The 15,448-nt window shown below is 48.0% G+C and overlaps 2 protein-coding genes across 6 annotated transcripts in view; one reads left to right on the forward strand and one right to left on the reverse strand.

Annotated features, from left to right (window-relative positions):
• Nucleotides 1-114: 114 nt before the first annotated feature.
• On the forward strand, nt 115-6,561 carry Oard1 (O-acyl-ADP-ribose deacylase 1). Of its 4 annotated transcripts, none has more exons than XM_050132526.1 (6): nt 115-263; nt 801-880; nt 1,228-1,372; nt 3,541-3,599; nt 4,544-4,656; nt 5,970-6,561. In XM_050132526.1, exons 2-6 carry the CDS (start codon nt 842-844, stop codon nt 6,070-6,072), a joined length of 459 nt encoding a protein of 152 aa, XP_049988483.1. In that variant the 5' UTR covers nt 115-263; nt 801-841; the 3' UTR covers nt 6,073-6,561. The 4 variants fall into 4 exon arrangements, with proteins under 4 accessions (XP_049988483.1, XP_049988482.1, XP_049988485.1 ...); XM_050132525.1 differs by having other exon boundaries at nt 248-390; XM_050132528.1 differs by having other exon boundaries at nt 248-390; nt 4,544-4,756; nt 5,970-6,094.
• Nucleotides 6,562-8,225: 1,664 nt separating this feature from the next.
• Apobec2 (apolipoprotein B mRNA editing enzyme catalytic subunit 2) overlaps nt 8,226-15,448 on the reverse strand; it is a 17,562-nt gene continuing 10,339 nt past the window's right edge. Inside the window, exons 3-4 of one of the 2 annotated variants that reach the window (XM_050132553.1) lie at nt 12,063-12,626; nt 8,226-8,838 (exon numbers count right to left, since the gene is read on the reverse strand). In XM_050132553.1, the coding sequence (XP_049988510.1) occupies nt 12,083-12,626 (544 nt within the window). In that variant the 3' untranslated portion in view covers nt 8,226-8,838; nt 12,063-12,082. The remainder of the gene's footprint in view (nt 8,839-12,062; nt 12,627-15,448) is intronic. The other variant, XM_050132552.1, reaches the window with a different exon arrangement.

Genomic DNA, 15,448 nt, shown 5'->3' on the forward strand with positions numbered 1-15,448 from the left:
TACGCCCCTCTTCCCCCCCCCCCCCCCAACTGCAGACCCATATCTAAGCGGCCACCGGGACACACCCCCCTGAGGCCAAATGCGCAAGCGCTCCTCTTCTCGAGGCGGGGTCAGTTTCTAGGTATGCACGCCTGAGCGGCGGCGGGAGACTACGGAGTTTACCGCCGGAAATTCTGAAACCTTTACCATCGAGAGCGGGCTCGGCTAGCTAGCTAGAGAGGCTCACTTCCGCCCCGTTAAAGGGTGGGGGGCCGCCATCTTGGGTGCGTGCAAAGTCCTTGGCGGGATTGGTTCCGCGTGCGGGCCCTTCTGTAACTCCCTACCTACCAGGGTTTCATCTCAGACACTTCCTGCGCGCAGGAGGGCCTGCTGACGGCCAGGGATCCCAGGGTAGGAGGAGAGGATGGGTAGCTCGTTGCAGACTTCCTGCACCTCTAGGAGAGGTGATCTTTCACTGAGCGGCTGTCCTCTCCGCCTGCGCTCAGCACACCTCAGTTGGGTTCACTCTGATTGCTGCTCAGTGGAACTGTGGCAAAGTCCCTCCTATCTTATTCTAAGCCATATCCCCTGGGAAAATACCAGACTCCGCTAAACCTATCGTGATAGGAGAGGGTTTGGAGTAAGGAGGTGTGTCTTGGGATCTCCCTCCTAGAAAGCTGTTTATGTGTTGCCTCTTAAAGGCTGAGTGAACTCACATTCAGAGGTGCAAGTAGAGGAGGTGGGGGAAACTAAGTGGATTGGCAGGGTGATCTGAACGTGCTGTGCTCAGGCTGAGCGTTTTTACTTGCTTTCCCTTTTAGCAGAAGAAACTCTTAAATTCTGGAAATAGCGACTCAGTAGCATGGCCGGCCGCCTTAATGAAGATCCAGAAGGAAGTCGAGTGCGTGACTGCTATTAAATTTATCGGTGAAGTGAAATTCAGAATAATTGAGGTCAAAAGCATAAACACTTTCTAATTAAACCAATAATTGGATTGTCGCAGCCCCTCCCCCCGCTTGTTTAGTTCTAGCCATTTTTTTAGGAAAGGCTAATACAATCTTAGCAGAGAACATCCGTCGCTTTCCCTTTACATATATATGTTAATTCTGTGAGGTAGGAAGGTTTGGATTTAATTCCGAGTGGTGGAGAAGCAGGGGAAGAGGCGGGGTAGGGATTCTATTGAAGATCTGAAAGGCGTACTCTTTTTCTGTTTTTAACAAACGGGTTCTTTCCATTTGAACGTTTTAGATCACTTATGTGAAAGGAGATCTTTTCGAATGTTCCAAAACCGACTCTCTAGCCCACTGTATCAGTGAAGACTGTCGGATGGGTGCTGGAATAGCTGTTCTCTTCAAGAAGAAATTTGGAGGGGTGCAGGAACTGTTAAGCCAACGTGAGTTCTGAGTTTCTATCGCAGCCTAGTTAGTCCTGGTGGAGCATAATTTGCTCTTCATTGTACCCTGTTTACTTGTGCATTCAAAGAGATTTCTCACTGAGTACTTTTAACTTTTTCTCACAAGAATGGCCTCTGGTTTGGATCTTTACCACACCAAATCAGAGTTCCTGTAAAAGTTTCCAGTCTCTCTGTCTAGTGTGTGTGTGTGTGTGTGTGTGCATAGTGTGCAGATACATGTGTGGAGGCCAGAGATTGACTCTGTCTTTAAGCATAGAGCTTGCCCATTTAGCTCCATTAGCTGACCATCTGGTCCCCGCACCCTCCTATCTCTATTTTTCCAGTTTGGGGTATACAATGTGTACCCTGACATCCAGGTTTTATGTGGGTACTAGGGATCAAACTCAGATCCCCATGTTTGTGCAGTAAACACTTTACTGATTAATTCGTCTCCCAAACACTCAAAAATTTCCTTCCTAATTTTTCACTTCTCTCAAACCTTAGCTGAAGGGCTTTTCTGGTTCCTTATGTATTGCTCGGAAGTCAAGATCTGAAGCTGGGGGTTCAACTTGAAGGTCAGAAAAGCAAAACAGCCAGCCACTGGCTCTTACCTCTACCTCAGTGCGGTAGCAATCCTGCCTCCAGGGATCTCAGAATGAGACTGAGAGCGGTCTCCTCCGCTTTTATAATCCTCTAGTTCTGGGATTAAAGGCATGTATCATTACCGCCTGGTTTCTTTGGCAAACTGGTGTGGCTACTGGGATTAAAGGTGTGTGTCATTGCTGCCTGGTCTGTAAGGCTGACCAGTGTAGCCTTACAGTGTAGTTACTTTTCTGATCCTCAGGCAAACTTTATTAAATAAAGTGAAATGCCACTGCAAAGATCCTGTACTAAATAGTCTTCTATTTGTTCCTTCTTTGAAGCAGAGGCTCACTGGGTAGCCTGGCACCTGCTGAATAACCTAAGCTGGTCTTGAATTCCAAGCAGTCCTGGCTCAGTCCTCCTAAATGCTGCTGACATTACAGGCATGAACCACCACACAAGGCTTTCTCAGCTTATTCTTCAAAGAGTAGTTTGTACTGGAAGTGGTATCAGACAACTTTAACCCAGTTTAACATAGGGAGTTGCAGGCAGCCAATGGAGAGTAGTTTGGAAATGGCTTCTTCCACTCCACCTCCACCATTTCTACCTCCACCACTCGACCAGTGGCTTTGAATCCGAACAGCTTTACAGTACACATTCTAGGCCCATCCCTCTTCTGAACAGCTACCTTTTCAGACTTGTAAGATAATAACCAAGGACCTTAAGAAATGTTTCTTATAGCTGGGCAGGCAGCTCTCTGTGAGTTCAAGACCAACCTGGTCTACAAAGCAAGTTCCAGAACAGCCAAGGTTACACTGAGAAGCCGGGGGGGGGGGGGGGGGGGGNCCACATAATGTTCAATACAGCACCATGGAAGGTCTCTGTTGGGATGGGGGACAAGGTGCCGTCTTGTAAAGAACTTGCTGAACAAGCCTGAGGGAGTCAGCTCCATCCCCGCAACCCGTGTGCTTTATTTTTTAAAGTTAGGTACAGACATATCAGACATATTTTCTCCTTCCTGGAGAGGTGGAGGTAAGTGAGTATCTGAGGCTCACTGGCCAGTCAGTTAGCTGATTCAGGGAGCTCCAGTTTCAGTGAGAGACCCTGTCTGAGAGAGAGAGAGAGAGAGAGAGAGAGAGAGAGAGAGAGAGAGAGAGAGAGAGAGAGAAATTAAAATATAAAATGGTATAAGTTGGGGGTAGGGGTTCTGGAGAGATTAAAAGTATATAATGCTTTTGAATAAGACCTGAATTTGATTCTTAACCTCCACATTGAGTATCTCATAATTGCCTGTAACTCTGGTCCCAGGGAATCTCTGGCCTCCACAGGCACCTGTACTAGGGTGAGCGCGTGCGCACACACACACACAAATCTTGTTGAATAAACATGTTTGACCGATTTCGAATGGTGACACGTTCTAAGACACTTTCAAGACAGCATTAACGTTTTTTAAATGGACAGGTGACAGTGCATTTGAAATTTGGATAGTTATACTCAGGTCTATGGGAATTATTTTTTAGCGTCAGTGTGGAGATGGATGTTTCGGTTTTCTTTTTCCTTTTTACTATTAAATAACTTTTTCTTAGAAAAGAAGTCTGGAGAAGTGGCTGTTCTGAAGAGAGATGGACGATATATATATTACTTGGTAAGATGGGGCCAAATCTTGACCTTGTATAGATTGGCAAATAGACTTCCCTGCATTGATCACGATGCTCCATCAGAGACAGTAAAGGATGCCAAACAGCTTCCACTTTGACACCAGCTCAGCTCCAGAGGAGCTGGCTGCTTGGAGCACTGAATTAGGTATATCAGGTTATGCCGCAGCTCTGGCGTGAGGCTCCTGTGCTGTCTACCATAGGCCTGTGGTCTAAGAGTGGCAGACATTGGGAGACCCACTGCCCTTTCTCAGACACCTTGTTTCGAGAGAGTTCCCTGCGGAACTCATCTTCCCTGTCCACTGCAGAACCACAGAATGTCCTGCCCTCTCCTGCCTGCTGTGGGGATGTGGGATTTTTACCTTCCACACCATCTTTGGCCCCAGAAGAGGTGTGGCTTCCTTACAGCCTGCGGGGGCGATTTAGAGCCAATGCACTTCAAACCTTTTCTGGTCAGCATGCAGAGTCGGGAGACACACTGACCCGAGATGCTGTCCTGAAAGCCAAGAATGATTTTCCATTGGAAGAATTACCTCTCACTGCTGCTTTTGTAGAGAAACAAAAAGCAGGGAGTGTGATTGCATAATGAACGGACTTGGAAGGGCGCTGCTCAGGCAGTATGGATACCTTGGCACAAGTGTGTCACTTCTCTGGCACAGGTTCCAGTGCCTCACTTAAGCATGGTAACAGGCACAGCTTTCCTGTGTCATGGTTTTCCTTGTCACACAGCAGAGTGTTTCTCAGCCATTGGTGGGCTCTCCTGTGGCTGCAGGACATTGTCATCCCTGCTCTGGACGAATCCAGGGATTAATCTGTTTTTAAAAAGCGCTTATTCTTTCAGGTTGAGGGTGTAGAGGAATCTGGTGGCTTCCTCATCGACACTTTTTTGGGGGGTGGAGCTAATGAGAGTTTGAATCCTTCCTTTTGTGTCCAGATTACAAAGAAACGGGCCTCACACAAGCCAACTTACGAGAACCTGCAGAAGAGTTTAGAGGCCATGAGGTCCCATTGCCTGAAGAATGGAGTCACTGACCTCTCCATGCCCAGGCAAGGAAATGGAAGACTGAATTGGTTGGTGAGGTTTGGTCTCAGAACTCCCTATTGGCTGTAGCACAGCTGTTTTCTAGCTGGAGTTGAACGATTCAGAGTGAGTAATGAGAGGCATTCACCTGCCTCAGCTCCTCTGTGGGGAGCGTCCTTGGCGTTCAGACACAGCTGTTGAATTCCTGAGTTGTGTTAAAGCGGTGTCCTCTCTTCTTGAGGCCGTGAAATCCCAGAACGGAGACTGAGCCATCGCACCTCCCCCCAGTTGACTTTGTGCCCGGAAAGCTCTCAGTGCTCTATTGCCTTTCATGCTTGCCTGCCTGCTTGTTGTTCATTGGGTGACAGGCAGGACCTGCCCCGGCTGTCCTTTGGAGGACTCAAATAACACTGCATGTCCAGTGGCCCTTTGCTTCCTCGGGAACTGATCCGTACCCTTCTCTCTATTACCCTAGTGGTTTTCAGTCAGTGCTGACCAAGCTCAAGCGACTTTGGGTGTGACTACAACATCAATTCTTTTTAAGTGTACATTAGTGTTTTACTCACATGTGTGTCTGTGTGAGGATGGCAGGTCGCCTGGAACTGTAGTTAGAGTTGTGAGCGGCCATGTGGGTGCTGGGAATTGAAGCTGGGTCGTCTGGAAGAGCAGTCAGTGCTCTTAGCCACCGAGTCATCATCCTCCAGCCCATCATCCCTTCTTTAGTATACTCAAGGCTTATGTATCAGAAACTCTTTTTTCTTTTAATCACTATTCTTGCAGAAGTTGAGTGTCTTGCTATCGTATGAAATTGGCAGTTTTGAGCTTCCCTTTGTCCCTAGGGCAGGTGAGGATCAGTACAGTGTCACAGACTTCACTTGGGCCACAGCCAGCATTCTGGGCATCGGTTGTTTCCTTCCTTCTGCAAAGGTCCTCCTCTCCTTTGCAGCCTCCTTAACATTCCACTGGTGTGAGTGTGTTTTAAATGTACGTACATTTTCCATCCACTGAAGTTAGTCTTCATCAGCAGTAGGTAACTGAGCTAGTGACCTTGTGCCAAAGAATGAAATAATTGGAAAGCAAAGAGACATGACGGCTGCCTCAGAACTGGCGAGTGGCTTCACAATAGGAACTGACTATAGATTCTTCACGGCGGCGGCCTGTACATCTGAGCCCAGAGAACTGTGCTTCGGATAGAGCCCAAAGAAAGAGGGAAGGAGGGGCAGTCTCCTGAATATGTCTATCACAACCAGTGGAGGGGTTTGTTTGGTTGGTTGATTTTCAGACTTGGTCCTAACCAAAAGGCCAGGAAAAGATAACATCTTTTTTGTTTTGTTTTCAGGATCGGATGTGGTTTGGATCGTCTGCAGTGGGAAAATGTATCTGCGATAATCGAAGAGGTGTTTGAGGCCACAGACATCAAAATTACTGTGTATACACTCTGAGCAGATGGAGATTTGGGATGAGCTCATGGTCTTTGTGACATCTCTACTTGGCTGTAGGACCTCAAAATGGGCAGAGGACAGTGTGTAAGGGAATCTGTGTCACAGGCCAGATGTGAGATTCTGTATTCTAAGAAGACTGGAGGGCACTGTGCCCAAACTGGAGGAGGCTGAGGCCTGCCAGCAGGCCAGGAAACCAGCTGAGCCCACCTGACCTATTTGCTTGTCCACGACTGGATTTGTTTGGCTGGCCACTAGGTGGCAGCACTGATTCTAACTCTCTTGTTTTTAAGGAGAAATTGTGGGAGACTTGGTAAACTGTTGAGATTCTTTGGTGTCTTGTGTTTGCGCACTTGGTGCTAGTCTGACTCATCAAAGTATCCTAGGGAAGGATTGTGCTTGTTTTGTAGTTACTCGTGTAGTTCTCCACGGTCACAAGGAGCTTATTGGGACAGGAGTGGAACAATAAACCTTTCTGTTGGAGTCACCGAAGTTTTTGCGCATGCACATCTATTTTCTGGGTTTGGGGGGGCAGGCTGAACCTCTGACTTAATTTTGAAGAGCCGGGTTCACTGGGGAGAGCAACAAGGTCAGAGGTAAGTGTGACCAGGATTGTGTCCCCCTGGTTAGGAGGCGGGGCTAGAGTGTTTGAGGGGACCATTGGCTGTCTACTGCATGGTTGACATGATTGGCCATGTCTGGTTTAGTCAGGAGGCCGGTGAAATTACTCTAAAGACTCAGTGGCAAGTGGGGTTCTAGGTTCGTGTTTCTACCCGAAGACGGTAAAGTGCAACTAACTGGATCTCGGGAGCACTGCGGTAATTATTGGGCCCGCTTCTGAAACTAAGGCCAAATGGCATGTCTGCGGAGGGAGAGGAAAGCCAGTGTTCTGTTATTAGAACTATTGGGGGGCTAGGACCCTCCTGCCCTGCCGTGGTCATTCTGAGAAACCGCACAGCCAGGCATATGCAGATTTCACTCCAGCGTGAATGCTGGTTGCTCAGGAATGGGTGTTTTTTTCCAGTGTAAAAAAAACAACTAAGTTTTACAAAAGCCTTGTGGAAGTACCAGGGAAGCGAGTGCTGGTGATGCACTCTTGGTACTTTAGACATGTGTTTTTATCACACTGCAGCCTGATAGGAAGCAGCTGTTCAGAAAGTGTTTCACTTTAATATCTGGGGACAGCTTCTGCATGTTGCTGTGGGGGGCGTTCATTACAAAGGGAGACCAAAGCTTTTTTTGGGACCTTCTTGCATCTGTACACCTGTAGGGAGAGAAGTCTTGAGAGAGCAGGGTGCTGGGCAGGTTACCTTGTCTCACTCTGTGGCAAGTCTTTACTCTCTTTCCCTCCAGTGGGTTCAGTCTGCAGACTTTCATGTTAGACTGTTCCCCACCACCTCCAGCCCCCGCAGAAACCTCTTAATGCTCAGTTGGATTGCTAGCCCTAGCTTCCCTTGCTTTAGGGGGATTATAGCTTATTTTTGCAGGGCTCTTGATTGACTGTTGGTCACATCCTGGGCCTTAGGGGTGTGATCTAGTGCCTTGGGGTCAAATTCCAGGGATTGATCACAGGTGAAGCCGGAGGAGAGGAGACACAGCCTGACAATAGTGAGCACAACCTTCTTGGAAAGCCAGGTGGAGTGTGGCTGGCACCCAGGCATGAACTTTTTGGGAAATGATACTTGGTGCCATCCTATCATGATTTCCAGTGCTGCCCTTTGGAATCTCACAGTGTCTGAACATTAACCTGGTACTTTGGACCCTCTCTAGTGAGGAGGAAATTGTTTATTGCTTGGCCATCGAGGTGTGGAGATTCAAAATTCCAAGCCTTATGACCCCCACCATATTATCTCCAAAGAAGCTACCATTTAGAATAATTCCAGGGAAAAGTGTTTTCTTGGTTTTACAGTAGTGCTGGGGATGGAGTGAGGGCCTTGTAGATGCTACTCTACTGGCAAACTAGATCTCCTTCAGGAAGAAATGCACATGGGGATGAGAGGACCCATGGTGGCTGTCTTCACCCTCCACCTTGTGTGAATCAGTCTCCTGGTGCCATTGGGTGTACCAGGCTGGCTAGCACATCTGCAGGGATGCTCGTTCATTTTTTATTATGTGCTAAGCTTAAGGACCCATGCTACTGCCCTCTTTGCATAGGTTCTGGGGATTTGAACCTTGGTTCTCACGCCTACAACAAGAGCTTTATACAGTGAGCCATTGCCATTTCCCAGTCCTCAGAAAAAAATGGAAGGTCAGGACCATGGTGAGAAGTGAGTCTTAGAGAGTTAGATCCTCATTGCAAAGACCTGGCTTTCCCTTCCTAATGTCACGGCTTGGTTCTTAGCCTACAATGTCCCTGTGCCCCGTCTCCACTCACTGTCCATTGCCCAACTTTCTTAAAAGAACAGGCCAGAAAAAACACACTATTTCCTTTATTAATGTTACTATTTTGCCTTTAAAAAAAAACAACAACAACCCAGCCCAACTCAGAACACTTCTTGATGTATTTCAAAGGTCTGTCCTTGAACCTGAGGATCTTTGTCTCCAGAGAACACCCCTGGGGAGGCAGTGAGACCCTCCACCCCAGGTGCCTGGTGCCACTTTACAAAAGGCACAGTTGAGTGAATGACAGCCTGAGGTGTGCTTCGAGTTCTCGGAGGGAGGGCCTTCTCCAGCTTGGTGTCAAATGTCCAGCTCCAAGTATAATTGGGAAGACAGGCCTGTCCTGGACGCCGTCCACGTCACTGCTTCTCTGGGTGGCAGCGGACAGACCTTCACGGAAAAAGAGCGTGTTACTGGCAGCCTGGCTGACCCCCAACAGTCAACCCTCTGAGATAACTAAGGTGTCTTTGTACCTTCCCTAAACAGACCCTGAATGTTTACTCCAGGGCCTCCTGTGGCTCCTGGCTGAGCTCGCTGGGATTGTTTCCTTTGCTGCTTTGGTGTGGAGATCTGCCTGAATTCTGTTCTCTAGATAAATACAGGGTACAAAGATTCTGCCTTGCTTTGCTTTTCTTGACACAGGGTTCCACTGTGTAGCTGTGGCCTAGAACTTATTCCACAGACCAGGCTTGTCTCAATCAGAAAGCTGTTTACCTCGGCCTCCCTGTGCTGTTCCAGCATTTCTTAAAGCAGAAAATGAAAGAAGAGATAGACATTTCTTTAGTGAATGCTTTTTAGTGGACTTTAAGAAGGGCTATTCTTTAGGGTCATTTAGGCTCAGCCACAGCTTTTTTGTTACATTTGATCTTCCCCTCGGGTATCTGGAAGACTCAGGTATGCACAGCGAAGTGCTAATGCGTTCAAGAATACTGGTTGAATCTGTATACACAAGGAAGAGTAATATTCTTTTTAAAAATAGATTTATGTGTATGGAGGGGTGTATGCATGTTTAGAGGTTGAAGAATACTTTTTGGGTCCCATGGATCAAACTCAGGACTTCAGGATTGGTGGCAAGCACCTTTACTCGGTGAGCCATAGAGCCAGCCCAGAGTATTTTAAATTAACAAGCTGATTTAGACAGTACTTACCACTCATACTGAACTGTTTACTGAGTATCAGTTAAAATGCTCAGAGTGATCCCAGATTAAAGCTTTAATCAGCTGTGAAATTCATAATTTTACTGAAAACTAAAATCCCTAAAGACTTGATAGTTCGGTAGCTGGCAGAAGTGGCCTGTAAAAGTCTTCAGAGGGACTGGCAAGACAGCTCAGGTTAGGCTCCTGCTGCCAATTCCCACCCCCAGAACCCACGTGGTGGAAACAGAAGACATCTCTGGCAAGTTGTCCTTTGACATACACGTGTTTGTTATGAGATGTGCCCCTCCCACACACAAATAAGTAAAAATTAAACTTTATAAAAAGTGTGATATTTTGTGGGAGTTGCTGCTGCTGTTTTGGGGATAAAGTAGCATTCTCTTCAGTCTGCCTATTGGTTCTGGGAACACAGGCATATAGTAACAATACTTAGTTTTTATTATTGTTACTGTCAGTGGCATTGGGATTGAATCCAGTAGGTATGCTTGGATTTCACAACCAAGTATACCCCAGCACCAATTTTTGGGCTTTGTAAGCATTCTACCACTGAACTACAGTCCCACTCCAAATTCTTGGGGTTTTTGTTTGTTTTTGACTTGTTTTGAGACAAGTTCTCCTTAGTTAGCTTAGGTTAGTCTGAGAATTGGTATAACCCAAGATAGCCTCTAACTCATGATCCTCCTGCCTCTGCCTCTGGAGTGCTGAGGATTACAGGCACACACCACCATATCCCTCTCTCCCATGAAGACCGCAATAAAGTTGAGCTGGTGGTCACCATTTTGGTGAGTCTTATGCTGGCTGTACAGTTACAATATTGGGCCTACACTAACAAAGATCTTTGTTAGAGTAAGTTCTGTATTTTCAGGGGTTACTTTACAGTGTGAACCTACCTCATGACTGCCCACTGTCCTTTTGCTAAAAAGGACAGACTGAGAATGTGTCGGCTGGTCAGGAAGATGCTCAGCCTGGGGATGTCTGTGCACCCTGCCTGCATGCCTGATAACAAACACCTGCCTACCCGTGGCTCCAGAACATCGGGATTGCAGCATCTTCGAGAAACATCAAACATAAATTGAATGATCTTCATGGACACGTGCTGCGTCCATGTTTTATGAATATAGGAGTCATTCCAGAATTAAAGTCGGGTAGGAGTGCAGTGAAGAACCTTCACCATTACTAGATTTTGATCAGCAAGTCTGGCCGTGGAAAGGGGCTCAGTCACAGCGGTTTTATAAAGGCAAACTAGATCAGACCAAATTCAGAAGATAGTGAAGGACCTTTTACCCTCTGTCCTGAGGATAATTGGCCTGTTTCTGTGAGCATCTAATTTACCCTCAGCAAGAGGCCGAATTGGCCTTAATTGTGTCCTAATTATTTGCCTAAACAGCTCGTCTTTATTTCCCTTCTCCTATCATCTCTTGACGACATCTGTAGGAGGCTACTTCTGAGCTGCTGTTTCAGCTACAGACATCTCTTAACCCTTTAGACGGTCCGGCATAAACTAGCTCACTACTCCCACCCGATCACATTTGACTCTTCAGGAGTTCCCTGGACTGTCCTCAAGAAGAAGAAAGCCCTGGCCTTATGCATCCACTCAGTAACCACTGAGCAACTCAAAGAACAGCCCTCTGACAGCAGGATAGCAGATCTGGCTAAAATCAAAAGATGAATACAGGCCTGGAGAGATGGTTCAAACTTAGGAGCTCTCGGTGCTCTTCCAGAGGACTTGGGTTTGATTCCCGGCACCACATGGTGCCTCACAACTGCATGAAACTCCAGTTCCAGGGGATCCCATGCCCTCTTCTGCTCTCCTTGGGGACCAAAAATGCACACAGTACACAAACGTACATACAAACAAAACACCCACACCCATAAATTTTTTAAAAGAAACAATAAAATGTCAAAAAAAAAAAAAAAGGATGACAAAAGAAAAAAAGCAACAAATTGTTCCCAAGAATGAGAACTCTGCATTACAGAACAGAGGTTGTGAATTTGGAAACAGGGACCTAGAAAGGCCACAGTAAGGATCTTGGAGTCCCAGGAACTAGAGTTATGGGTGTTTGGAAGCAACCACGTGGACGCTAAGAGTCAAACCTGGGTCCTCTGCAAGAATGACAGTGCTCATAACCACTAAAACCATCCCCCCAGCCCTAATGTTTATGTACATTTGAGTATGAGCAAGTGCATCCAGAGTCCAGAAGGTGGGAGGTCCCCTGGGGGGAGTTACAGACAGTTGTGAGCCACCCAATATGGCTCTTAATGTCAGAGCCCTGTCTCCAACCCCACAATGTGGGTGTAGGTAGAGGGATTCAGAGGACAGAAAACAATGTTTGAGAGTGTTTCTACAATCCATTAATACAGAGGAGTGCACTCCCTTCAAATTATATTTCCTCCCACCTGACCTCAAGTCTTCTACCCAAGTAAATACAGAGTTGGCGCCAGGGCACCAGGAAAACTCACAGAAGGCTGAGCTTGGCTGCCTACTTCAGGATGTCTGCCAGCTTCTCCTCATAATATAGGAAGTTCTCCTGAATGTCCTCCCAGGGCTGAAAGGCCTTGGATTCGCCCTCTTCCTGCTCCACAAAATTCTGCCAGACGTACTCGAAGTCCTGGGGCTTCATGATGCGCAGTTTGCAGCCGGCCTCCTTCAACTTTTTTAGAGCGGCCTGGACCTCTGGCTCCTCCCACATGAAGAGCCGGCCCACCAAGATGAGCAGGCGCAGGTTCTTGGCCTTGCTGAGGGTTTTGAGAATTCGGTCAGCGCAGGCTGCACAGGGGCTGGAGGACACATACCAGGTGACATTGTACTTCAGGGCCGGGTCAAAGGCCGGTAGGATGGTGTTAAAGAAAGCCTCCTCGGCATGGGCACCTGCATGCTCATCTTCTAGGTAGCCCCGAGAGGCCTGCACTTGGCCTCCCTTGTTCTGGGCTTCAACCACATAGCAGAGGAAGGTCTTGTTCCGCCCAGAACTGTATTCCACGTTCCGGAACTGAAATTTAAAGTAGTTGACAGGCAGTCGCTCCCTGTGGGTCAAGGAGACAAGGCAGGGAAGAAGGGAATGATGAGTCCTTGTTTCTAGGGCCTAGGTCGAGCAGCTCTCCTTGCCTATGATCACGCCATGTGGAGGGGAGCACAGTTAGGACAGCCTGCTGCTCTTCTAGGGGATGTGAGTTTGGTTCCCAGTATCCATGTTCAGGGACTCACAACCACCTGGAACTCCTGGAACTCTAGTTCCAAGAACTCTGACACCCTCTTTCTGGCTTCCAAAGCCACCTGCACACTATTCAGTGACTTACACACATCTATATAAAAATACCCAGCCCTTAGAAACAACAAAGGCCTTTTTATGTCGCCCTGGCTGTCCTGGAACTATATAACTCATAGAGACCCTCCTGAGTGCTGGGATTAAAGGTGTGGACCACCATTCTTGGCTCAAAAATTTACTGGCAGAGATAATCTGGATTTGAGTGTGTTTCCTGCCAGGAAGAATCCCCAGTATTTTCACTGTTGACCCAGCTGCCCTCTCTCTCCCTCCTCAAATTTCTTTCTCTATTGAGGTCTAGTTAGCCCAGCTGCCCCCAAACTCCAGATTATCTTGCCTCAGGCTGGCAAACTCTGGATGGCAGGTGTGTGCCGCCCCCACTCCATCATGGTGAGCTCTCAAGTCACACAGAGAATAGCAATTTTGTTTTTGTTTTGGGCCAGGCTTTTACTGTGTAGTCTTGGTCGTCCTGGAACTTGCTCTCAGACTGAATAGAAAGGGAAAAAGAAAGTGAGCAGGCCAGCATTCAGTGCTTCCAGCTCCCCAAGGGATGCGTTGTGACCAGCTCCTCACTCATGATTCCCCCTCCCCCCCGGAAGGGTATCACCTCAGACTGGGAACCCAAAAACTCCTCTTTAGTTGCATTTTGCCAGGCATTTGGTTACAGCAATAAGGACAGGCTTTGGAATATATGGAGATCCTGAAAGTTAAACCTTGATTCCGGAGACAGTACAAAATGTTTTTAGTTCTTGAAGAAAAGCGGCGGACCACAGTGGTGACACTGGGCTGATGCAGCACAGCCTGAGAGGAAAAGAGCCCACTAGATGTCTTCCAACCTAGGACTTGGTGCGTCGAAGATTTAAATGGAGAGTTATATCAGGTAGTAAATGGAGCAGGTGTAGCTGGGCATTTTAAAGAACAGCATGGCGTTAATAAAAAGAGAAGGGGTCAGAGCTGATGTGGTATTCTCTTAAAATTACATACATACCTTCTTTTGTATTTGTTTGTTTCTGTATGTGGAAGAAGTACATGTGCTACATTGTGTGTGGAGGTCAGAGGACAATTTGTGAGGGAAGTTTCTCTCCTTCCACCCCAAGGGTCAGAGGATTGGGGTCAGGTCATCAGGACTGACAGTAAGCACCTTTACCTGCTGAGCCATAATTTTTGTGGGTCTCAAAGATTGCTTTTAGTTTTCTTATTTGAGAGTGTTTTTCTAAAATGTAGGTCCATATAGGTTTGGAGGCCAAAGAAAATGGGAGTTTTCAAAGTCAGGAGTGGGAAGGAGAAATGCCAGCCCAAGGGGCTGCTCTCCTTGTTGTACCTGTCACTGGGGCTGCGGTGTGGCTCTGTGAGAGGCTTGCCCAGCGTTCGAGACCCCAGCGCCACAGGATAAATGTGTACTCTCAGCACCTGCTGCAGGATGCGCCTCTGCACCACTGATTCACTAGCTGCCTTCTCTCCCCTTTCCCCAGAAAGGTCAGCAGACTCCAGACCGCAGGGGAATCCTTAATGTCCAGGAACATGGCTGCGTGCGGAATTGCCGAGAAAGCCTGAGCGATTGACCTCCTTTCCTCGTCACAGAATGTCTCCACCCGTGTTCCCACGTCTCTTGCTGTCAAGTTTCCAACATGGAGATGGATCTGTCTGAGGACCCAACCCTAGGACTCCTTCAGGGCTATATTCAGCTCTCAAAGTGTCTCTATCCCTAGCTGGAAGTATTTATTATTTACCTAATATTTCAGCAGCAGCAACCCACCTGCTGTTTTGCCTTTCCTCTTTCGAACCCTGATGGAATATTCCCGATTGCATAGTTTCCCTCTCCCACAAACCACCCTCCAGCTCTACCTCTTCCTCGGGGGTCCCCTCATTTCCAGCTCTACCTCTTCCTTGGGGGTCCCCTCATTTCCTGAGAATCCTGTTTCTGAGAACACAGAGCTGAAGCTTTGGTACTGGGACTTTTGTTAGACTCCTTGCCTCCCTAACCAGAGTCGCCCTCTATGATGGATCCTGGGGGGCGGGGTTTGGAAGTATTTATGACTACTTGGTAAGCTTTTAGCAGTAGCTGCCCCATGTGGTCCTTCAGTTTGTTTGTTTGTTTGTTTGTTTCTTGAGCCCCTCTTCCACACATACACCCCATGCCCAAAGCGTTTTTTCCAGCTTTGACCAGTGTAGCCTCACTAAAAGCAAGAATTTGGCTCAGCCAACAGTAGAAAGCTGACTGAATGGATGAGAACTGACTTCTTCTTGAGGCCCCTCCCTCATAAACTCTGACATTTGTCCCCTCTTCCCCCCCCCCCAGCATGAAGAGAGGACCTAGAAACCCTAAACCCATGGAAGTGGAAGAAAGGTCACCTCACTATAAATACCCTTTCTAGTCCAGTCCTGCCTGCTGTCCTGGAGCCCGCCCCGCCCCTCCCCCCCTCAGTCCCAGAGCCCACCCCGCCCCTCCCCCCTCCCTCTCAATCCCAGAGCCTGCCCAGCCCCTCTCCCTCTCAATCCCAGAGCCCGCCCCCCCCCCCCCCCCCCTCCCCCCCCCACCCCCCCCCCCCCCCCCCCCCCTCCCCCCCCCCCCCCCGCCCCGCC

Source organism: Alexandromys fortis, unplaced genomic scaffold, assembly GCF_014885135.2.
Source record: "Alexandromys fortis isolate MF-2015 unplaced genomic scaffold, M_Fortis_MF-2015_v1.1 scaffold_395, whole genome shotgun sequence".
Classification (NCBI taxonomy): domain Eukaryota; kingdom Metazoa; phylum Chordata; class Mammalia; order Rodentia; family Cricetidae; genus Alexandromys; species Alexandromys fortis.